General features: G+C 39.7%; 1 protein-coding gene across 4 annotated transcripts in view; it reads left to right on the top strand.

Annotated features, from left to right (window-relative positions):
* The window catches only part of DAB2 (DAB adaptor protein 2), a 68,459-nt gene extending 50,924 nt beyond the window's left edge, over window positions 1-17,535 (top strand). For all 4 annotated transcript variants that reach the window (XM_007487417.3, XM_056824568.1, XM_007487418.3 and 1 more), the window contains exons 10-15: window positions 4,597-5,253; window positions 6,278-6,440; window positions 11,379-12,005; window positions 12,777-12,889; window positions 13,729-13,799; window positions 15,605-17,535. In XM_007487417.3, coding sequence (XP_007487479.2) covers window positions 4,597-5,253; window positions 6,278-6,440; window positions 11,379-12,005; window positions 12,777-12,889; window positions 13,729-13,794 — 1,626 coding nt within the window. In that variant the 3' untranslated portion in view covers window positions 13,795-13,799; window positions 15,605-17,535. The remainder of the gene's footprint in view (window positions 1-4,596; window positions 5,254-6,277; window positions 6,441-11,378; window positions 12,006-12,776; window positions 12,890-13,728; window positions 13,800-15,604) is intronic.
* The last annotated feature ends 4,849 nt before the right edge of the window (window positions 17,536-22,384 follow it).

The following is a 22,384-nucleotide window of genomic DNA, read 5'->3' as shown; positions in this document are numbered from 1 at the left end:
GTGACCCTACACAAGGGTTGAAGATTACAAATTATAAAGAATTACTTTTGTAGAAGACATTTTCTTATCCAGGAGTTCTCCTATGCTAATTAAAACATTTGCTCCGTGCCTAGAAGATATTCATAGATGCCATAACTTTTGCTTCTAGATAACTACCTTCCATTTCTATTTCTCTGATCTCTCACCTACTGGGTATTTTCAACAGCTGATCACCTGTGGGGTACCAAGCATTATACTAAAAAGCTCGCTCACTCACAGTTTTTTTAGTGTTTATTTTAGTTCCATATCTCCTGAATTATGAGTATATCCTGAAATATTACTATGTGTTTAGTATAAAGCTTTGGACATCATAGGTGTTCAGTTGTTTGAAATACCCATTATATTGGCATAGCTGGACTATAGGCTCCCATAAGGGGACCCCAAATGAAAATTGGGGAAGGGCTAATTGGCTGACAACTTGGGCAAGAGTCAAAAGAAAGAATCCAGGAGGCAAGAACTGAATGGAAAGGTTATAGACTGAACTAAATTTAAACCGACTGCTTAATAAGGAAGTTGGGTGTCTGCCTTCAAAAACAAAACCACTGAAAACACCTGGCCAATGATAGCAGGATATTAGACTAGAAGAGCAGGGTAACACTCCAGATATGCTTTACTTCCATTTTTGTAAAGAACTGAGTTTTATCATGCTGGTTATGTGGACCAGGAGAGAGCAAGAAGCTGGGAAGATTCAAAACATGAAACAAAAAAATAATAATGGCTTAATCCCAACATGGAAAAAGGTCTTGAATGAAGTACCCCGGAAACCTCTAGGTGTCCCCACATATTTTCATGGGGCTAAAACCAGTTTTTTTACATAATTATAACTTCAAATAATGCAAATTGGAATATATAGGACCACTTTGGAAAGAGTGTATTATTCACACTAATCCAGAGTTTGCTTCTTTTGATAAATAATAAATGATAAAAAAATAAAATGATATAAATAAAAATAAAGAAAAGGCATATTTTCTCCATGTTTAAACACAGCTTCAATTACCAGAATAAATGACAGAATTTGGTGACATATTTGGGGAGAGGGAGGATTGGTAGCTAGGGAAGAAGAATCAAGAGACTATTGGTGAGGGAGGAGAAGGGAAGAAAATAAGCATTTATGTAGTACCTACTTTGAACCAGGCACTGTGCTAAGAGCTTTCCATACATTATCTCATTTGATCTTCACAATAACTCTGTGACATAATTGATATTATTATCCTCATTTTACAGTGGAGGAAACTAAGGCAAATAGAGGTTATGCAACTTGCCCAGGGTCTCACAGCTAGTGTCTCAGGCTTCTTGACTCCACACCTAGTACCTACCTAGTTGCCTCAGTTTGTTGATCATGAAAGAGAATTGAAGATGGTGTTCCTAGCTTGGGTTGACCAGAAAACTAACAATGAAGTTGAAAATGTGTGTGTGTGTGTGTGTGTGTGTGTGTGTGTGTGTGTGTGTGTGTGTGTGTGTGTGTAATTGTTGGCAAAGAGAGAAAATGAGAAAGATGAAAGGTGTTATGAAATATTGGAAGATTATCCAGAGTAAAGTGTCCTAGAAAACAGAGGAGAAGAGTTTCCAGAGAGGGGTAATTAAAATACAGAATAAAGCAAAGGGTTTGAAGATTATGAGGATTAAGATAATTGGATTTGAAGATTGGTAGGTCTTTGGCTTTTGGAGAGAACAGTGTAAAAATAGAATAAGCATGAGAACTTGTTTGCCTATAGGCACAATATTGAGATTATATTAAAATTTTTCTGTAGATATTTGCCCACGTGAAAGTAGTATGTAATGTAGAAATTTACTTCAGTGTTCAGCACATCCCTTCGACCTTTCAGCTACTCTTAACTATTCATTTCCAGCAAGTCTTTTCACCTCCAAATCAGTTTCCTCCTCTGTAAAATGAAGCAGCCAAGTATGTCCAATGTCTGTTCCAGCTCTAAATCCTGGGATCCCGAGGCATAAACAGACTCTTCTAAATACATTTTATTCATTGCTGTGTGACTATCTTTACATTTAATCTATTTCTATCTTTTTATTAAATTAGTAAGGTATCAGAGAAAGAAGTAGGTTTGAATTCTGACACTGCCCACATGAGCTGTTTGGGGTTTGCTTTCAGTTCCTCATCAAAATAAGATCTCAAAGGTCTCTTCAAACTCTAAAATCTCTTCTCTACTGTATCTACAAATACCAGGCTCCCAATGGTTCAAGTTAAAAATCTGGTAGAACTATATGATCGTGAAAATCAGTCAATCTAAATTTGGATATTGTGGAAAGACTGCTGCTGCCTTTGGACTATAAAGATCTAAATTCGAATCCCACTTTTGTGACCTTAGCAAAATCATTTTACTGATCTGGTTCTGTTTTCTATAAAATGAGGTGGTGGTTTGACTAGATGGCCTTTGACCTCCTTTCCAGGTCAAAATCTTAGAAACTTTATCAATAGTTCTAGCTTTCCTTGCTCATATTCATTAATACTAGGCATATTTATTCCCAATTCTTTTCAGGGGAAGACAGATCATAAAACCTATTATTAAGACCTGAGCAGGTCTTTTTTCAGATATGCTACAATGACTTTTTCCTTGTTCTGCCATATATAATCTGAGATAACTTCCAGTACAGTTGACTTGGCACGTCAATACTTGATTTCAATCAGAACTTTTTTTTCATGGAAAGTGGATTGGGCATTTTCTTTCTTCTCACCTCAGCCTATCAAGTCATGTGCAGTATTATTCCAAGAACAATGTCATTGAGCAATTTGGCCTCAAAGAGCTGATTTCAAATGTGGTAGAAGATACTAGTCTACCTAAATTCAGATGAAAACTATGGTCTTATTCAGTACTTGGGGCTCTCGTGTAAAAGTATCTATGAAAAGGGGTATGCAGGTAATAAGCATCAAAGATGGGATTTGAATCTAGTTCTTCATACTTCAGAAACAGCAGTCTTCCCACAATACCAAAATGTAAGAGTTCAACAAGCAAGACTACGAGTATTAAGAGAGAACCATGCAAGATTGCTAAGAGATGGGGAGTAAGGATGTTTTTCCCCCTCTGTGTCCATATGTATGTATGTGTGTGTTTAACTGTAGTTTTTCTTCCCTATACACCCCCTTAAATATCTATGGCCCATCATATGCTTCTAAAGTATTTGAAAAGGGCAATCCCACCAACACTGAATGTCTAGCTAAGCTAAACATGAGCCGTTTTACATTAGAGGGGCTGCCACTTGAAACAGCAACGAAGCTTCTACGGTGCTTCTGGGCATCTCATATAGAAGAGTCCTACCCTTTGACATCTCCTTAGACATGTTGGGACTGAGTATTCTTTTTTTTTTAAACCTTTACCTTCCATCTTAGCACCAATACTCTGTATTAATTTTAAGGCAGAAGAGCACTAAAGGCTAGCTGGTAGGTATTAAGTCACATAGCTAGGAACTATTTGAGACCTGATTTGAAACCAGGACTTTTGTCTCCAGGCTTGGTTCTCTAATCACAGAGCCACCTAGCTGCCCCAAACTGATTGTGTATTCCTGATTGTGACCTAGCCACCTTTCTGTCAGGCTTCTCACCCTCTCTCTGTCCAGAGCTCTTTCTTTAATAACAGCTTCTGAATGCAGAGAAAAGTAGGAAAAGACTAAGTAAAAGATAAGGGCGCTATAGGGTTGCTTGCTGATAGGGAGAGCAAAAAAGTAAACCAAAAAAACCTAGGCAATATTAAGAATTTCTTATGTACTGCCTGAGTTGTCCTATGTGGGTCAGACAATCTATAGACCTCAGTTCCTTCATAGATTACCAAGAAATATTGAATTCTTGCAACAAACTCTCAAACTGTTCCCATGGGATAGTAGTTCTGGTTCCCTCTAGTTTTATGTTAGGATTGTTTTAGGACAAAAACTATTCAAGGATGCCTTATGATATCAGGAAGAGAATATTATGCTAGGCATGAGAGAGACTCAAATCCTAGTCTACACTCACATAGCTAATTCACACGTAAGACTGAACAGGGAAGGTATTTGACTACTCTGAGCCTGATTTCGAATTGGAAAGGATTTTGGATATAAATTTCAGGATCCCTTGAAAGAGATTTCTAGTCACTTTAAACGTTGGATCTGTTTCTAAAGTCTTAATGCAGTTCACCAGAGAGTCAGAGGGCCATGAGTTTGAATCCTACTGGAGACATTTAGTAGCTGATGAGCCTGGGAGAGTCACTTAACCTCTCAACCTAAATTTCTCTATTTACAAAATAGAAAGAATAGCACCAAGCTCCCAGGTTATTGTGAGGATCAAATGAGATATGATGTGTAAGTGGTTTTGTACTTAAAGTTATGTTTAGTAGTTGAATAAAAGCAGTAGCCTTGAGCCAAGAGAATTACAATAAAACAGCATCTAATGTGCATTAGCAAAAGTGAGAATTGGGTGAAGAAAGAGTATGTGTATTAAGGGTGGGCTGCTGACCTGAGAGGAGAAAAGCTACTCCTTTGAGGTATGTCATCAATGATCCCCATGATACGATGCACATTGGCAACCACAACATTGACTAACACTGTCTCTTTTCTTTCTAAATTTGATAGGAGAGCAAAGATATCCTGTTAGTGGATCTAAACTCTGAAATCGGCACCAATCAGAATTCTCTAAGAGAAAATCCCTTCTTAACCAATGGCATCACTTCTTGCTCACTTCCTCGACCAAAGCCGCAGACACCTTTCTTGCCTGAAAATGCTTTTTCTGCCAATCTCAACTTCTTTCCCACCCCTAATCCTGACCCTTTCCGCGATGATCCTTTCACACAAGCAGACCAATCGACACCTTCTTCATTTGATTCTCTCAGACCTCCAGATCAGAAGAAAGAGAGTCTGAATAGCTTCTTACCGCTTCCACTGAGTAATGGGTCTCTGAATGGCGATTTTGATTACTTTGGGCAACAGTTTGACCAGATTTCTAATCGAACTGGGAAACAGGAGGCTCAGGCAGGCCAGTGGCCCTTTGCAAGTTTGCAATCCATGCCCGCAATAAGAACTCAGAATGGGGTTCTTGAAAGAGAACAAAATGGCCTTCTTATCAAATCTCCCCCCAATTTTTTTGTGGGGAGCCCTCCCAAAGGACTGTCACTACCCAACGGAATAAAGCAGGACACAGAAAACTCTGTCCAGTCCTCACCACATGACTCCATAACAATTAGCCCACCTCCACAAAGTACCAAACCTGGAAGAGGCAGAAGGACTGCTAAGGTGAATTACCTTCTTCACATATCCATTGGCAGAATGCATGTTCGGTACCAAAGGGTGGTTTAATGCAAGCTTTTTTTTTTTACCCCCACTGCTCTTTGTAACTCCCCAAATGTGGCTGTAAGATAGAAGGTGGGACCTGTCACATCAGTTCTCCAGGAATATTTCCTTCTAATCATCTGTCATTCTTAAATTTCCCCCTTCCCCTTGAGGCAGTGTTGGTCACCTGCTTTCCACCTGCATGCTTTGTCACTTAATATATTTAACTAAACAAGTTTTCCATTTTAATGCTGCGGGGCTTCTGTATCTCTGGTAAGTCGATCTTTACATATTATGGGGCAAGGGAAAGTTATCCTTGGACAAGTATTGCCACAGTCCCTTACTTGTGAAATTGGGGCTTTGTTTAAAAAAATAGATGTTCGTTGTAAGATTGCTGTTAGAAATCAATCCATTACTTTCTTAGGGTGTAAATTCATTCTTTACAGATGTGTATGTCTCAAAAGTATATTGATCTTCAAGTCTAACATAAGTGTATTGGAAGAGAACTCTTCTTGGCCAATTGATTCCATCTACACATACTTTTAGGCAGATTATCGACAAACCTGGGGTTTGGGTGGGAGGGAGATGAGGCTGTCTCAAGCAGGTATCAGCAAAGTAAAAAAATAAAAAGCAAAACCCAACTGACTGTGAGTTAGACCTTAGTTATAGTTCTGATTCTGTCATTAAACTGTCTATTTGCTCATCTATACAATGAGAGAACTGGATAAGCTTCTCAAGGTACCTTCCCACTCTGATGTTGCAAGACTTGGTTTTCTCACCTGATCTCTCTAAAAGTTACTCTGGAGAAAACTGACGAAGGTTCCAACTGTCCTCATACTGCTAAAAAAGACTTTTGGGTTTTAAAAAATTCATTCTCTCTTTTCTGAAACATGAAGGATGAGAACAGTTCTATCAAACTAATTTTTTCCATTTTTTCCCCCTTCCCTGTCCTTTTTCCTCTTCTTTCTCCTCCTCCTACTGCCACCAGTGTTCAATGAATGACATATTTGGGTCAGATATTTTTGCTGCTCCTACCACAGAATCCCCAAATCAGACTTCACCAACAGGCCAACCTACAGTCTTGCAGAACAATCCCATGGGCCTCTTCAACACTAATGTTCCTTCCCCAGGGGGTTCCCTGGCTGGTCTAGGTAAGTTCAGCAATTTTCTGCCCCCTTTTAATTCAAGTCTTCTAGTTAACGAGATCTCTAAAAAGCTAGAAGTGGTTCTAATATTCTCAATGTGAATTTTTAAAGTATCAAGGAAAGGCAGGGTGAGGGAAAAGGTGACTTGTAAGTGTCTACATGTGGATTAAGATAAATACTCTCTTATCTGGAATATGGATAGGATAGTGAGGTGGTGCAATGTACAGAGTGCTAGGTCTGGAGTCAACAAGAGATCTTGAGATCAAATCCAGTCTCAAACCCTGTTTGCCTCAGTTCTTCATCTGGAAAAGGATCTGGAAAAGGAAATAATAAACCACTTTCATACCTTTGCCAAGAAAACCACAAATGAAGGTCACAAAGAGTCTAACATGAGTGAAAATGACTAAACAACAAAAATCCAGAATATATTCTCACTGATCTGTTGCAGAAAAGTGAAATGCTATTATTAGGATGATTCCGTTAGGATTGTTATCCATCATCACCATTATTAGATTAGAGCTGTGATTTCATCACCATATGGAGCCTCCCATTGTGGAAACACCCTTTACCAATGCATATTGGCATCTGCTTTGGAATTTATAACCTAAGAGAATTTTCCAGGGCACTGAATTAGAATCACTTGCCTTAGCAATCTTATAATCAGGTGGGATTTGAATTCAGATTTTCTTGCCTCTATTTCTGTATGTATACGATGAGCCATGGATCCTGAAACCTTAAGCCTTGGGCCAATTCAATAAGATATAACTAAATTATGAGATATTTTCCTAAAGGAGCTAATAGGTGGCTTTTTAAAATTTATTTGTTTTAAACCCTCACCTTTCATCTTGGAATCAATACTGTGTATTGGCTCCAAGGCAGAAGAGTGGTAAAGGCTAGGAAATGGGGACTAAGTGACTTGCCCAGGGTCACACAGCTGGGACGTGTCTGAGGCCACATTTGAACCCAGGACCTCTAGTCTCTAGCCCCCTTTTAAAATTTGTGTTTTCTACAGAAGTTCCAGAGAGCATCTGGTCCTTGAGGGCGGGAAAGGGTTGAAGAATAGTCATGATCTGAAAGGGGAAAAGCAAGATCCTTCAGAAGGAAGGGTGGGCACAGAAGAGCATCACTCCTCCTTCACCATTTGACCTTGGCCTGGCTGACCTGGCAAGGAGACTCTGAACAGCTTCCCATTATTTTCAGACTTGTTACCAACTTTAATCCTTTCAACACATGTCCACCATTGGGGGAGCGGAAGGGATTGGTTTTTCCTGCTTGGCAACTCCTCACACTCCCACCGCTTGGGAGTAGGAAGGTTCCAGGTAGCTCTCGCCTCCCTCCTAGAACTTAAACCAAAAAAATCGGATTTCTGTGGTTCTGACAGTGACTCTCTGTCATGCGAAATCTGTTGAGTCATGTCTGTGGTGGGGCCGGAGGTTGTTGACCAGCCGCTGAATGGCCAAAGATTCTTCTTTGTGCATATTCCCGAACTTGTTCTGCTGTGCAAGTAACTCTTCCTAAACATTCTGTGATCTTTCTACAGCTTTACTGTTCTCCTTCCCTCCCCTGAATGGCTCTAAAAGACACTGCCAGCCCCTTTACAGCAAGGAGGGGAGCTGCCTGCGTGCAGGGATTGTAATTAAATAATATCAGGGAGCTCGTCCTCTAATATCAATGTCTTGAGGAATTCTTTTGGCCAATATTTTACTAGTTAGCCCAAAAATACAGCTGGACCCTATAAGCGTTCATTTATTCAAATAAAGTGAAGCTTTTTGGCGACGTGCCCCTGTTCGGCCGTGGGGAGCACAGCAGCAGAATACTGATGATTCTGCAGAGTTTGGCCACTGCTGTAAAACCAGCTCTACAGTATAGGCCCTGTCCACTAGCCATGAGCCTCCGCCAAGCCCCAGAAGGTGGTAGGTCTGGCTTCCGCCCCCAGCTGGGCCATCGCATCCTGTGGTGAGCTGGTGGGGGCAGAATCTCCAGCTCTCAGGAGACCAGGACACTGACCTCATAGACACCTCCTCCGCCTCCCATAGCCAGGCACACACATCCACATCCACTCCTTGTCAGCAAGGGCTGGAGAGGACCTGCAGGAATCCAATTGCTGTTGCATTGGAAAGAATTGTATGATGATTTGGGGGAGGCAGAGTGCAAACAGGGAGGAGAGCCACTGAATTGGTAGAGATTGAAGCTACACAAGCACTTGTCCTTGAAGAAGAAAATCTTAAAACTGATGGAAAGGTGAAAGTGGGGATAAGGGCATGAGCATCAAGAACAGTGAAAGTGAGGGCTACAGCATCAATCAAATAATTTGTGGTTTTATTCATGTTTATTTATCTTCATATTTTATTTGTTAATTTATATATACGGATATGAGTATATATAATGGCCAAACCTCTGTGGTGAGGAAAAGGAAGGCTGATGCGATTTATTTCCATTCTTGCTTCCTCCTTGCTCCTTAACCCTCTCACCAAAGCCACAAATTTTACTCCTACAGAATAAGAGTAGATAGTATAAGACTGGAAAGTTTGTGAGATGCTCATCTGTCCTTTTGTTATTCTATAACTGGTTAAAAGAAAATCAAAGTGGTAAACAGAGAGTGAGATAAGTCAGCTCAGCAAAGTGGGTCATTCCACCATCTTTGAGTCAATCTAGTTTTTTGATTTGGGGAGAAGAAGGTATGTAAAATTAACGTTTCAGACAATCCTAGATTTGAAACTGGGAGAACTCTGAGATCAATTCCAACTCCTTTATTTTACGGATGAGGAAGATGACTTCCCCATTACTGAGGTGGGGCTGGAACCTAGGTCTTCTTGATTCCAAATAGAACACTCTTTGCAACATCCCCTGCTGCTTTTCATGTCAAAGGATCAACTCTTCCCTTAAGTTAAGGAATAGGAGAACCACTGGCTAAGTAGGAGACCAATAGAGCCCATCAATCTCAACTAGAATTAGTCAGCATTCTGGAGTAGCAGACTTCAGTCATCTAGGTTAGATCCCTGTGAAGTGAAAGAATCTTCATTTTCCTCCTTGCCCATCCTCAGATTTTCCCATGACCCCTATTTTACTAAGTACAGTAGTCAGGAAATATAGTTGGAAAAATTGAAGATGGGTATTAAGTTGGTGCCTTAGAAGGCAATATAGTGATAGAAATAGAGAAAAATAATATGGAGACAAATGTAGGTTCCAATCTCATTAGCTATGTGAACTTGGCTATCTGCACCCCAGTTTCCTCCTCTGAAAAAGGAGTTTAGATTAAATCTTTAGTGATCCTGCCAGCTCAAACATTCTCATTTTGTGGCTCTTAGGAAGCAGGTGCAATGAGGGAAAAAGTAGCCAATAGTTTGTACAGAATAAAGTTCTGTTTTATTTTATAATGTAAAGCCTATTCTTAGCTCATGGGCTAATCAAAAACAGGTAGAAGGGTGGATTTGGCTCTGGACTATAGTTTTCAAACCCCTGTTCTAGATCATGGTAATTATATAAAACATCAGAGCTAATTAGGACTATTGTTAATGTACGCCTGCATACGTGCATATGTGTGTGCAAGAAGAAGTTTCAAATGGCTTAGAGCCTAATATTATACTGCTGCTAATAATAAATTTTCAAGTACTTTCAAAGTTCACAAAGTATGGTGAGGTCCTAAAGAGTTTGTTGTTGTTATTCTTTGTTTGTTTTTAATCAAGTCACTTGACCCCCATTGCCTAGCCCTTACCGCTCTTCTGCCTTGGAACCAATACACAGTATTGATTCCAAGACAGAAGGTAAGGGTTTAAAAAAGAAAAATTAGGACATCTGCTACTTGTTTTCTTTTTAACTCATGGAGATGAATTTTTGCTTAGTAGTGGCTAAGCAAGTGCCCTAGGTTTTTAGTGCCCCAGGGAGGAGGTAAAAGAAGAAATGCCTGAAACACTAAATTAAGCTAATGGGGGCATGGAGGATAAGTTTGACACAATTGGAGAAAATCTCTGATTCTAATGAAAAGAGATTGCATTGCAGTTTGAGGAGGTTACTTCATAAGTACCTTTAATAGTTGCTTCTGCCTTCTGATTAGACTGATTAGAGGACTGAAGGGTAGAGGAAAAAACTCATCCTGTCCACACCCCATAGATAAACTTATCCATTCTCATAGATCAGCTTTGGCACTCAGACCTCCTCAGTACTCCCAGTTGCTTCTGCTTCTTTGATTGGGGGGCTAGAGTAAAGTGGAGAAAAGGCTCCTCCCCAGAGCATCCCTTTGAAGAGGACTCAGAAGCCCAGTCATCTCTTCATTTCCCATCATTTTCATTAGCTTTTCAGCTTCCTTTTGTCTGTTGTTGTCCCCCCATTAAGTTGTAAACTCCTTGAGAGCAGACTTTTTTCTTACTATCTGCACAGTGCTTGGCATATAATAGATATTTAGCAAATGTTTATCATATCATATTTTATCTCACCATTATCCTCTGACTTCTGACCAAATGTAGGCTGAGTGACACAATGTAGAAAATGATTTAAAGTAGTCCTTGCAGGATAACTACAATCTCTGGGAACCTCCCACTACCCTCAACAAGGCTTTCATCCCAGTCACAAATCAATTTTCTAGATCTCCTCTTTATCAACATAAAACCATAACCCTAAACTCAATGCATTATAACTGGCAGAAACTATGAAGTAGTCCCTATGGGATGTAGGAATAATTTGTTTTTATGGAAATAAACTATCACTATCTATGTGAATGAAGTCCCAAACACAACAGGATATTAACATGTGAAATCATGTGATCGTTATCTTAAAATTCACCATTTAGTGTGCTGACCAGCATGACTTTGTATATGGGTGTAATATTTCCTCTTTTGTTCAGATGCCTTAAAGAAACTACATAGGACACCAGTTGATGATCTCATTCTCCTACCTTTGATATTTTTTGATTGATGAAATTTAGAATTTTCCTTCTTTATTTCTTAGGTGGCTTACCAGCAACTACACCTCAGACAGGACCATGGAACCCGCCATCATTAGTTTTCAACCAGTCCACCTCAGTGCTCCCTGGACCCATGATGAATACTCAGCCTTCAGGATTCAGTCAGCCTCTTGCCTTTAGTACAAACCCACCCAGCTCAGGCTGGGATCAGCCGACATCTTTTGGATCCCCCCAGTCATCCTCACCTCCTCCTCTCTGGGGCTCTACCACCAATGTGCCCACTAATACGTGGCCATCACAAGCCTCTATGGGAAACCCTTTTCAGAGCAACATATTCCCTGCTGCTGCCACATCAGGTCAGCAGTCTTCTGTGCTTATCTCAGGCTCACCACCTCAGCCCCCTCCCAGAACTACCCCACAGAAAGATATCTCTTGTGATGCCTTTACTGCCTTAGACCCACTCGGGGATAAAGAAATCAAGGAGGTGAAAGAAATGTTTAAGGACTTACAGCTGAGACATCGACCCGCAGTGCCAGCGAGGAAGGGGGAGCAAGCATCCTCTGGGGCCTCAGGAGCCTTCTCCAGTTACTTCACTAGCAAAGTTGGCATTCCACAAGAGAGTGCAGAGCACGATGACTTAGATGCCAATCAGTTGTTGGCCAAGATAAATGGTAAGGTGTTTCCCCCTGACAACCTTGTCTGAGGTAATCGGCTCCAGAACAACTCAGGGCTAGCTCCTTTCTCATTTAATCATTGACCATCCAATAGCTACAAAAGAAAGTTGTAGCTATTTGTGGCTTGGAGTACATTAAGGAATGCAATTGTTATCTTTGAAAAAACTGGCATGACTGATGTTGCCCTCTAGTGTCAGGTGGCTTAACACTGGTCACACTAACCTTTGGAAGTCCTAGAAACACTGCCATTTTTCTCAGGGCTGACTCCTATAATGTCCTGGCAACACCAATAGTCCTCTTTCAATTCCAATTTCAAATTTCCAAATCCAATTTCAATTCAAATCTTTGAAAGAGATCTTTAAAAACCTCTTTCATAATGATGAGGACTCCCTTCATTTTTATTTCATAGATTGGGGGAGAGGGCGTGAAAGGGGAAGGGGAAGGAATAAGCATTTACCGAGTGCCTACTATATCCCAGGCATTGTCCTAAGCAGGGAAGGAGACCTATTAATTCATGGGTAGAGAGAACTGCCAGTGTGGATTTTCTTAAAGGCAAGGCATACTAAGAAAAAAGTATACTAAGTCTTTTATCTAATCAAATGAGATTAATAGTTATAAAATGATTAGCACAATGTCTGGAACAAAGTGGACGTTTAATAAATAAATATTTGTTCTCCTTTAGCACATTGTGGCAAATGTTGCCAGGGGGCTATTTAGACATGAAGCTAGTCCACTAAGTAGTATGTTTTGGATTTTTTTTTTTTTAAGAAGCACCAAAGCCATCTCCCAGGCAAAGCACCCCAGTAGCTTCCAAGCCAGTGGAAAGTTCATTTGAGAACCTTTTTGCAATAGATCCTTTCCGTTCTCCATCACAAGCACCCGTAAGTATTATTATTGGACATAATATGCATAATTTGACAAATTATTATTCCAAGTTACTCATGTTCATGCTTTGTAAAATTGATGGGATCAGATTATTCCATTTTAATTGCTAATTTCCCTTTTAATTCTTTCTTCACTAAATAACAGTTCTGTCACACACACACACACACACACACACACACACAAAGAGAGAAGATTTGACTTCGAGTTATACTCATCTTTGACACATTGATTTTCCTAGAAAAAGATAATAGTGTCTTCTCATGGTATCCACATGTCTCCAACTGTTATGGGGGGGTGGAGGGGGGGGGAAGGAATGGACACCTTAAAGGAAGCCCAACCTTGGAGGAACTTATTTGACTTAAGAATCTGATTTTAAATGCTTTGCTAGGAGAAATTCAAAGCTGTTATTCTATCTAAAAAGACAATCTTTTAATATGCTCACCCTGACAACAACAAATCACAGAAGTTATACCAAGTACTGTGCTTCAAAAGCAAACTTCCTTTGTTAGAAACTTGTATTTTAACTTGGATCTAATTATTCAGCATCAACACTTCTTGTTGTTCGTCCTTTATTTTTCGAAGAGGACAAACAACATCACACGTAATGTCTTGACTTGCACATGAAATTGGATTTAAGTGAAGTTGAGTTGTGCAAAGTTGTCAGTCTCACTCCCACATACCCCCTGACCTTCAAGCTACAGTCTCACAACTATTTTCACACACAGCTCTATACGCCCACTATACTTCTTAAAAAGAATTCTTGAGAAAGTCTGAACTTTTTTCTTTATGGTTGAGATTATTTACAAATTTCCAATTGAATGTTTTATCTCCATAGACTGTGTCTCATCAGCCAACATCTCCTCATCTATATGGGGATCCTTTTGGAAATCGATTTGCATAACTTCTGTAAGTAGAAGGCTCTATCAAGTTAATTGTCTGAAGGAAAATAAAATATAGCATCAGAAGTTAAGTGCTCCCAGCTGGGAGCTGATTTAGACTTGTGTTTCTATTCTTAAAACAGAAACTCAAGGTTTTGGGGGGATTTTTAAACCTTTGCCTTTAGTATTGATTCCAAGGCAGAAGAATGGCAAGGGCTAGGCAATGGACGTTAAGTGACTTGCCCAGGATCACACAGCTAGGAAGTATCTGAATACAGATTTGAACCCAAGACCTCCTTCTGTCTCTAGACCTGACTCTCAACCCCCTGAGCCACCACCTGCCCCACCAACAATAACACAATGTTGAGAAAAATAGGTAGATCTGCTTTTGCATGGATGTGTTTTCTTAGCAATGTTTAAGATCCTTGAAAGTAGGAAAGGCCAAGTATTCGTCTTTGTACTCCCAATATCTGGCACAGAGTTGAGCCACAGTGGAGGGGCAGATTGAAGATATGTTCAAGCCTGGACTCAGGAAGACTCCTCTTTTTGAGTTCAAATCAGTCTTCAAACTCTTACTGGTTGTGACACTAGGCAAGACATTTAAACCCGTTTGCCTCAGTTTCCTCACCTGTAAATGAGCTGGAGAAGGGAATGACAAACCACCCTAATTATCTTTGCCAAAAAAAATCTCCAAAGGGATCACAACTGAAAAATGACTAAAAAACAGCCATCCGACCTAGATTTGAATCGCACCTCTGCCATTTATTCCCTGTGAGACCTTGGATATGTCACTTAAACTCTGAGGACCTCATCTCCTCAACTGTAGAATGGGAGAGTTGAAGTAAATTACCTCTGTGGTACCTTCGGAGTTCTAAATTTAATATTCCTATGTTGGCTGGTTTGTTTGGCTACTTCTCACTATCTATTAGGTAGAACTACATAGGAATAAAGCAGGATTACTCTTCCCTTGGTTAAGTTCTATTTGGGAGAATGGATGGAGCCTGAATTGGAATTTGCACTGGGCACAAGAATTCTGAGTTAAGCCTCCAAACACATAAACAGGAGATTTAGTCTAAGGGCTAAGGGAAAGCCATGCTTGATTTTCCTTCAGCCTATTCCTGTTCACACAGGTTCATTTTTGGTTTTGTGCACAACTAGCTCACATCAAGTAACTTTATAAATATCAGATGCTGTTCAGGTATATTTTGCCTTTTATTATTAAAAGGCCAAGTGTATATTGAATAAGGATTTGGTGGGAAGTGGAGAGAATGGAGAGTACGCAGCTCTATAAGAATATAGGAAATATGGGGGCAGCTGGGTGGCTCAGTGGAATTGAGAGCCAGGCTCAGAGATGGGAGGTCCTGGGTTCAAATCTGACCTTAGACATTTCCTAGCTGTGTGACCCTGGGCAAGTCACTTAACCCCCACCACTCTTCTGCCTTAGAACCAATACAGTATTGGTTCTAAGACAGAAGGTAAGAGTTAAAAAAAAAAAGAATCAAAGGCTATTCTACCAACCTGGGCTTTTTGTTGAGTTGTGATACCTTTTACTTGAAAGGTGTAATGGGATTTATCTGGTATTCCAGGCCAATTAGGGGACTACTTAATGGATTGAAGAATGAATGTAATCTCCCTGTGAGTAACACAGTTTACTCTCAAAGAATGATATTCCCACTGCCCATTTGTTGACTTCTTAATTGGTGATATCTGAAATTGCTCAGTCTTGAGTTCCCCAAAAGCTGCATTTTTAGTTCTACTGATAGTGAAACAAATTTTAACTATTTTCTGTGTTTTAGATCGACTTGTAACTTTCTTTTCCCATTTTTCATTTAGGATTTTGGTGCATTACCTATCAAGATAAATAAAAAGATTGGCCACATTTGCCAAGGACAAAGCTACTAGTGGGACAACTTGTCTTGCTCCAGCTTCAACATACGTTACCTTTTGCCTTATTCCTTGATGGCTTGTTTTTTTTTTTTTTGCTTATAGAGATATCTTCTCACTTTTTGCCCAGACATAAAGCTAAGCCTCAAAGCTGTGGCTTGAAACATAAGATGCAAGAACCTGATCTTCCAAGTCTTAAAAAAACAAATGAAGCCAAAAGAATTTCTCCAGTGGGGGAGAGGAGATGGGGGAAGAGGGGACTGTGCCCACCAGTAGTTTCCTGAATTTTCCCCAAACCCTTGGCATCTCCCCAAAGGATAAATATCAAATAATACCATCTCATACACTTCCTTCCAGAACTTCTGCTCTGCTAACAAGTTTTGGAGTTACCTTCACTTAAGGTTTAGAATTTCAGTGGGGTTTTTCCCTTTTTTTTTTCCCAAAGGCTAACAAATTTATGGTTGAAAAAGGACTGAGCACTTATTGAAAAATAAGAAGCCATGCTTTCCCTCTCCTCTCTCCAGTTGCAGAGAATTGTGATGAAAGTAAACTAAAACAAGTCCTTCAACCCTTCCTAGGATTGTAATTGTTACATCCTACATCTCTAGACCTCACTTTTCAAAAGATGAAAATCCCTTTTAAAGTTTACTTTTTGGAAAATCTCCCAGTCCTCTTTGCAGGATTGGCTTAATTTATTTCCTCTGGCCCCAAAACTATAGCAAATCATGGGTAAGCATGTTGTGGGGAGGCTAGTTTTCTTCTCCCCACCCTCCAACATCCATCCTATGATATGATTCCTAAGGTTTCATTTATTTTGACCTAATGCTGTCACTTTCCCCCATTTGTAGAGCTGGCAAAATTCTGTTGGTTTGTGGGGAAATCGTCTCTTTATGAAATCACAGATCTGACACTCTTTCTAAGCCTTTTGGTTAAGAGAGAGGGTGTAGTCACTTAATCACAGTTACTCACCTAGTAGGCACACATTTCTTTTTCTTAACTGATTATGAGACCCCATCTTAAATTAACGTTCTAGAATCCAGTGAGCCTGCTACAAGTCTACTCATCATATGCTGAAGGTCAGTCCATTTATTAAATGAAGTAATTGACCCAAATGACTCTGGAGGTTTTGGTGGTTACATTGGGCCCTTTGAAGTACCTGGGTAACTTTCTTCAAACAACAGGTCAGAGATTGGTAAAGAGAAAAAATTGATAAGACATGTCTAGAACCTGAAGTGTCTGAAAATATTGTTTATAGCAATGGCCATATCAACCTTTTTTTTCCTCTTTTTGAAAAACCAAAAACGAACTTGAACTCTTTCCCAGTACATTTTGTATCTCTATTTTTAGCACAATTATGAAAAAGAATTTTTGCCAAAATGAGTTTTGTATTGCGTGTGTGTTATTGTTATTGCTTGTCTTTGACCCTTAACTCTCAGGTTCTTGTGGGTGTTAAAACATTCACATTCAATGTTAATTTGGGGTGGAGGAAAAGGATACCTACCTGCACTGCCAACCAGTTGGTAGATTCATGAACCTCTATTGATTTAACCCGAAATCCTAAATAATTGTCTAAAGTAAAGTTAGAGTGATATGTTTAATGGTAATAGCTATCAGTGTATAGACTTAACTTTTCTGTCTGGCTTTCTGCTCAACCATTTAAAAATATGAACTTGAAATAGTATTTTAACGTCCAAATACCTAAACTTGTGCTAAAACTGGAGACAATTATTTGTAGGTAACTGGGATTTTTGAAAGTAATTTCTTGAAACTGAATTTCAGCCACACATGTCCTGTACAGATCTATTTTTCTCCTGTGCACTTTTCTGTAATGCAAATAAAGCTATGAATTTACTCCATCTCAATAAACTGGAAATGCAGAATCATGTGCATCTTGTCCATTTGTTCTATCTTCCCAAAATCCAGTTCAGATAACTTATGGGATCTTTCGTACTTTAAGGTGGGACTGAAAGAAGGTAGAGAGAGGTAGGTAAAAATCAGTGGTACTTTTTTTTTTCACTGTTAGCCCATATCACCCTGTTTTTCTCTGTGACCTGTCCTTCAATGTGAAGTAGAAATAGATAATAAAATTAATCCAAATTATGCCCCAATTTTTGCAATTAGAATTGACTGCAATGTGACACAGCGTGGGTCATATACAGAGCATTAGCTTCAGAGTCAGGAAAGCCTGGAGTCAGTTCTTGCCTCTGACACACAACTTCTTGGAGCTCTCAGCCAATTTCATCAATAATAATTGCTGATTTTGTAAATATCTCAGATAGACCCAACAGACCTTTGAGGCAGGTGCTATGGTGTTCAAGGAGCACTAGTGTGGTTGGAGGGCTTGTGGAGCCCTTTTCAGGACTGCTCATCTACCTTTGGGGTCCACCTGTCACCCAACATGCCTGTGACTCCTAGATGCTGTAGCATGCACAATGGCCACACCACAGCAAATCATCTCAGCAGAGGAGCCAAGCCAGGTTGAGGACCCATTAGTGAGTAAATAAGAAGGGTGTCTGCCCCATGCATGGGGAGACTTCCTCCTGAGGAATGGGCAGATGAGAACAATTTATCACAATGGCTATGAAGGCAGCTGAAACAGGAGTTGTGTAGAGCTTAGGGCTTGGTCAGACATCAAAGATGCCACGGTGATCTATTACATCCCAGGCCATAGACAGATGAACTGACTTTTATCCTGCCGCTGGGCTGCAACGGCTCTGGAAGAGAGAAGCTGATAACTGTGTGAAACTCTGCCTCACTTGAATCCAGTTTATGCACAAATCAAGACATCACTCCAGGATGGAAAATGAAGAACAAACACAATCACTATCTCCATTTTACAGAAGAGGGAACTGAGTTAAAGCAACTTGCCCAGACTTCATTTGAACTCAGGTCTTCCTAACTGTAGGTGCCAGCACTCTACCCACTGCCTTAGCTACCTTATTCCTCTTCATCTCTCCCATGCTACAGTCCCTGGTTCATTTCCAGAGCTAAGCAGGAAAAAATGTCTAGGCAAGCGTTGGCTCTGTTGGCAAGTGTCAGGGTTAAACTAATTTTATTACAAGGGAACTATGCAATGAGGCGAGCTGGGGAGGAAGGAGAAACTATTTCAAAACAAACAAATCAAAATGGAAAGTTATTGAAGGTAGGCATGGCCCACTTCTGGTTACTGCCAGCCCTTCCCTCACTACTTCCTGCAGCTTTCCCTTCTCTACCCCCACCCTTCCACCCTGATGTCAGTAGCTAAGAATGCAGGGAAATAGTTCACACTTGGAGCCTGATTTGCTTCCCAGAGCTATAGAAACAGCCATACTTTTTTTGAGAAGTTTGAGAAGTCATTCTCTGTTGGGCAAATTCTCTGCAATATATACTTGCTTTAGGTGGGGGAGAAAAAAACAGCCCCTTCCAAAAGAAGCCTCTCTGTCTTCTTGCTTAACCTTTTCAGCTCTCCCTCCAAGAAAGCTGAACCTTCCCCCAGCTTTTATTGGCTGTGAAGAGCAAGACTTTTAATGACTTGGAAACCGCCTGCTGCTAACTAACCCAAGAGAAGAGGGAAATGCTTACCCTAGCAGATTGGCTAAGAGGGGAAAATAAGGGCAGAATGACCTTGTCCTTGACTGGACACTTCACACTGGGACGTATTTACTTACTGATGCTATTCTCATCTGTGCAGATTATAAAAGTAGCCATCTTGTGCTTCACTTGAGGACAGTAAGAAAACGTAGCCTACAGAACACATTATGTGTTCAATCTAAACCTAGAAGCAAAATATGCGATAGGGAAACACAAGAGTCTTTTATAAAAAATCAAAATGAAAGCAAGGGTTCCCTTTTCCTTTTGTAATACTAACAGCCATAAGACAAAGCAATAAGAGAGGGAAATTTAAGACATAAATACAGGCAAAAGGGGACAAAATTGTCATTATTTGTTGCTGAGTTTCTTAGAAAAGCCTTGGGAATTAGGGGGGGGAAGCACCCTAATTGAGACCTTAGCTTCAGTAAAGAGGCATGATACAAAATAAATGCACAAATAGCCAGAGCATTTCTATATAACGACCAAAATCCAGCAGCAAATCAAAAGGGAAACCCCATTCAAAATAACAATGCATATAGTATCTTGGGGTAAACCTACCATGACACATTCAAGAGACAATGGTGAAAAGACCCTTAATGAGATAAAGAACTCAACTGGAATGCTCATTATTGGTATATGACAAGATAACAAAAAAGGACAATATCCTAATTAATTTACAGATTTAGGGATAAATCTATCAGACTACCAAGGAAACTCTTGTTAGAGCTAGACCAAGTAATTAAATTAATTTGGAAGAACAAAAGACCTAAATTTTCAAGAGAAAGAACAGGGTGAAAGAATAAAGAGGGTAAAGGCATTTTCATGCCTCAAATTATGTCTTTAATCACAAAAAGTATTTGGTACTAGTTATCAAATAAAAACAAGATCAGTGGAATGACTAGAAACCTAAGGAAGAATCAGAAATAATTAAATTCAATAATCCAGAGCTCAAGAAACCTGAGTATATCAATTACTTGAGGAAGAATTCCCAATTTGACAAAAGTTACTGGAAAAAACAAAAACAAAAAAAACCCAACAGGTTGACAGAAATTAGATTTAAGGGGGCAGCTGGGTGGCTCAGTGGATTGAGAACCAAGCCCACGGGTGGGAGGTCCTAGGTTCAAATCTGGCCTCAGACACTTCCCAACTGTGTGACCCTGGGTAAGTCACTTAACCCCCATTGCCTAGCCCTTACCACTCTTCTGCCTTGGAGCCAATACACAGTATTGACTCCAAGATGGAAGGTAAGGGTTTATTAAAAAAAAAAAAAGAAAGAAATTAGATTTAAGCAAACATCTTATAGTATATTACAGAATAAGCATCAAAAAGGAAACAATCTGAAGAATAAAAGTAAAAAACTACATGAAGTATTCTTCACAGCAATAATTAGACAGAAATTGTTAATCAAATGAGGGCTAGCGGTAATCACCAAAGATAAAATGAGATCATTTTAATTCTCTGAAATGGAAAGGCTTTTACACAAATCAGTGCAACCAAGATAAGAAGAGAAGTAAATAGGGGGGGTGGGGATTGTATCAAATCTCTAATAAGTATTTGATATATGATATATGAGACTAATAGAAATATATGAAGCTAAAAGCCATTCCCCCCATTGGATAAGTGAACAAAGGGTAAAAAAATAATTCTTTTTTTCCATCTTGGAATCAATATCATGTATCAGTTCCAAGACAGAAGAGTAGTAAGGACTAGGCAATGTGACTTGCCATGGGTCATACAGCTAGGAAGTATCTGGGGTCAAATTTGAACCCAGAACCTTGGGCTTGGTTCTCAATCCACTGAGCCACCTTCACCCACCAGCCCCTTTTAAATAATTTTTTTCCTTTTTTTTTTAAACCCTTACCTTCTGTCTTGGAGTCAATACTGTGTATTGGCTCCAAGGCAGAAGAGTGGAAAGGGCTAGGCAATGGGGGTCAAGTGACTTACCCGGGGTCACACAACTGGGAAGTGTCTGAGGCCAAATTTGAACCTAGGACCTCCCATCTCTAGGCCTGGCGCCCAATCCACTGAGCCACCCAGCTGCCCCCCCCCTTTTAAATAATTCTTAAGAAAATAATTGTGAATTATGGACAGCTATAAGAAATACTGCTCTAATTAAAAAAAACAAAAAAGAAAAAAAAGAAATACTGCTCCAAATCACTAATAGGAAAAATACAAGTTTAAAAAAAAAAACCTCAAGTTTCCCCTGCAAAGTTCTAAAATACCATAGCATGGTTTGGACAGTCATCATTTAATAACATCACCCTTCAGTGCCAACCATCCCTTATAATAGTATCCCAGCTCTGCCACTTGCCTTCTACAGAACTTTGGGTAAATAGCTATACATCTTTGAAACGATTTCCTTATTTTCAAATAAAGAAATTGGATTAGAGATAACCTCTAAATTTCCCACTAGCTCTAAATCTATCTACTATGAAGTAGCTGAGTAGTTCGGTGATTAGAACAGTATCCTTAAGAGTCAGTAAGACCCGACTTCAAAATCCAGCCTCAAATACATAGTAGCTGTGTGATTCTGGGCAAGTCCTTCTTTTTTTTTCCCCCCAAGCTTGATACTTTATTTTTATTTTTTTACTTAAGTATTTCCCCATGGTTACATGATTCATGTTCTTTTTCTCCCACTTCATCCTTCCCCCCTCTAAGAGCTGACAAGCAATTCCACTGGGTTATACATTATCACTCAATACCCATTTCCATATTATTCATTTTTGTAATAATCTTTTAAACACCCCAAACCTCACATAAACAAGTGAAAAATCAGATGTTTTCCTTCTGCATTTCTACTCTGGACACGTTCTAAGCCTCTGACTGCTTCAGGTTCCTTATTAGTAAAATGGAGAGAATAGCACAACTTTCAGGATTGTTGTGAGAATAAAGTGCCCTTGCTTCCCAACCCTTAAATAGCTTCATAAATGCTAGCAACGATTATGATTACTTATTTCCCCTTATGTCCTGTTTTCACAGACCCAGGTGATTCCACTAAGCATATGATACCTCTACTTGCAAATTTTTCCACCTTTAGAAAAATGAATAACTAACTGGATTTCCAATTCTTTTTTTTTTCTTTCTAGAGAAGAGGTGTACCATGCCTGGCTAACGTCCAACCCGGATTGGCCATGAAATAATTCAGTGGTCAAATAGGTT

The sequence above is a fragment of the Monodelphis domestica genome, chromosome 3, assembly GCF_027887165.1.
Source record: "Monodelphis domestica isolate mMonDom1 chromosome 3, mMonDom1.pri, whole genome shotgun sequence".
In the NCBI taxonomy this organism is placed as follows: domain Eukaryota; kingdom Metazoa; phylum Chordata; class Mammalia; order Didelphimorphia; family Didelphidae; genus Monodelphis; species Monodelphis domestica.
This window is presented reverse-complemented; position numbering and strand designations above follow the sequence as displayed.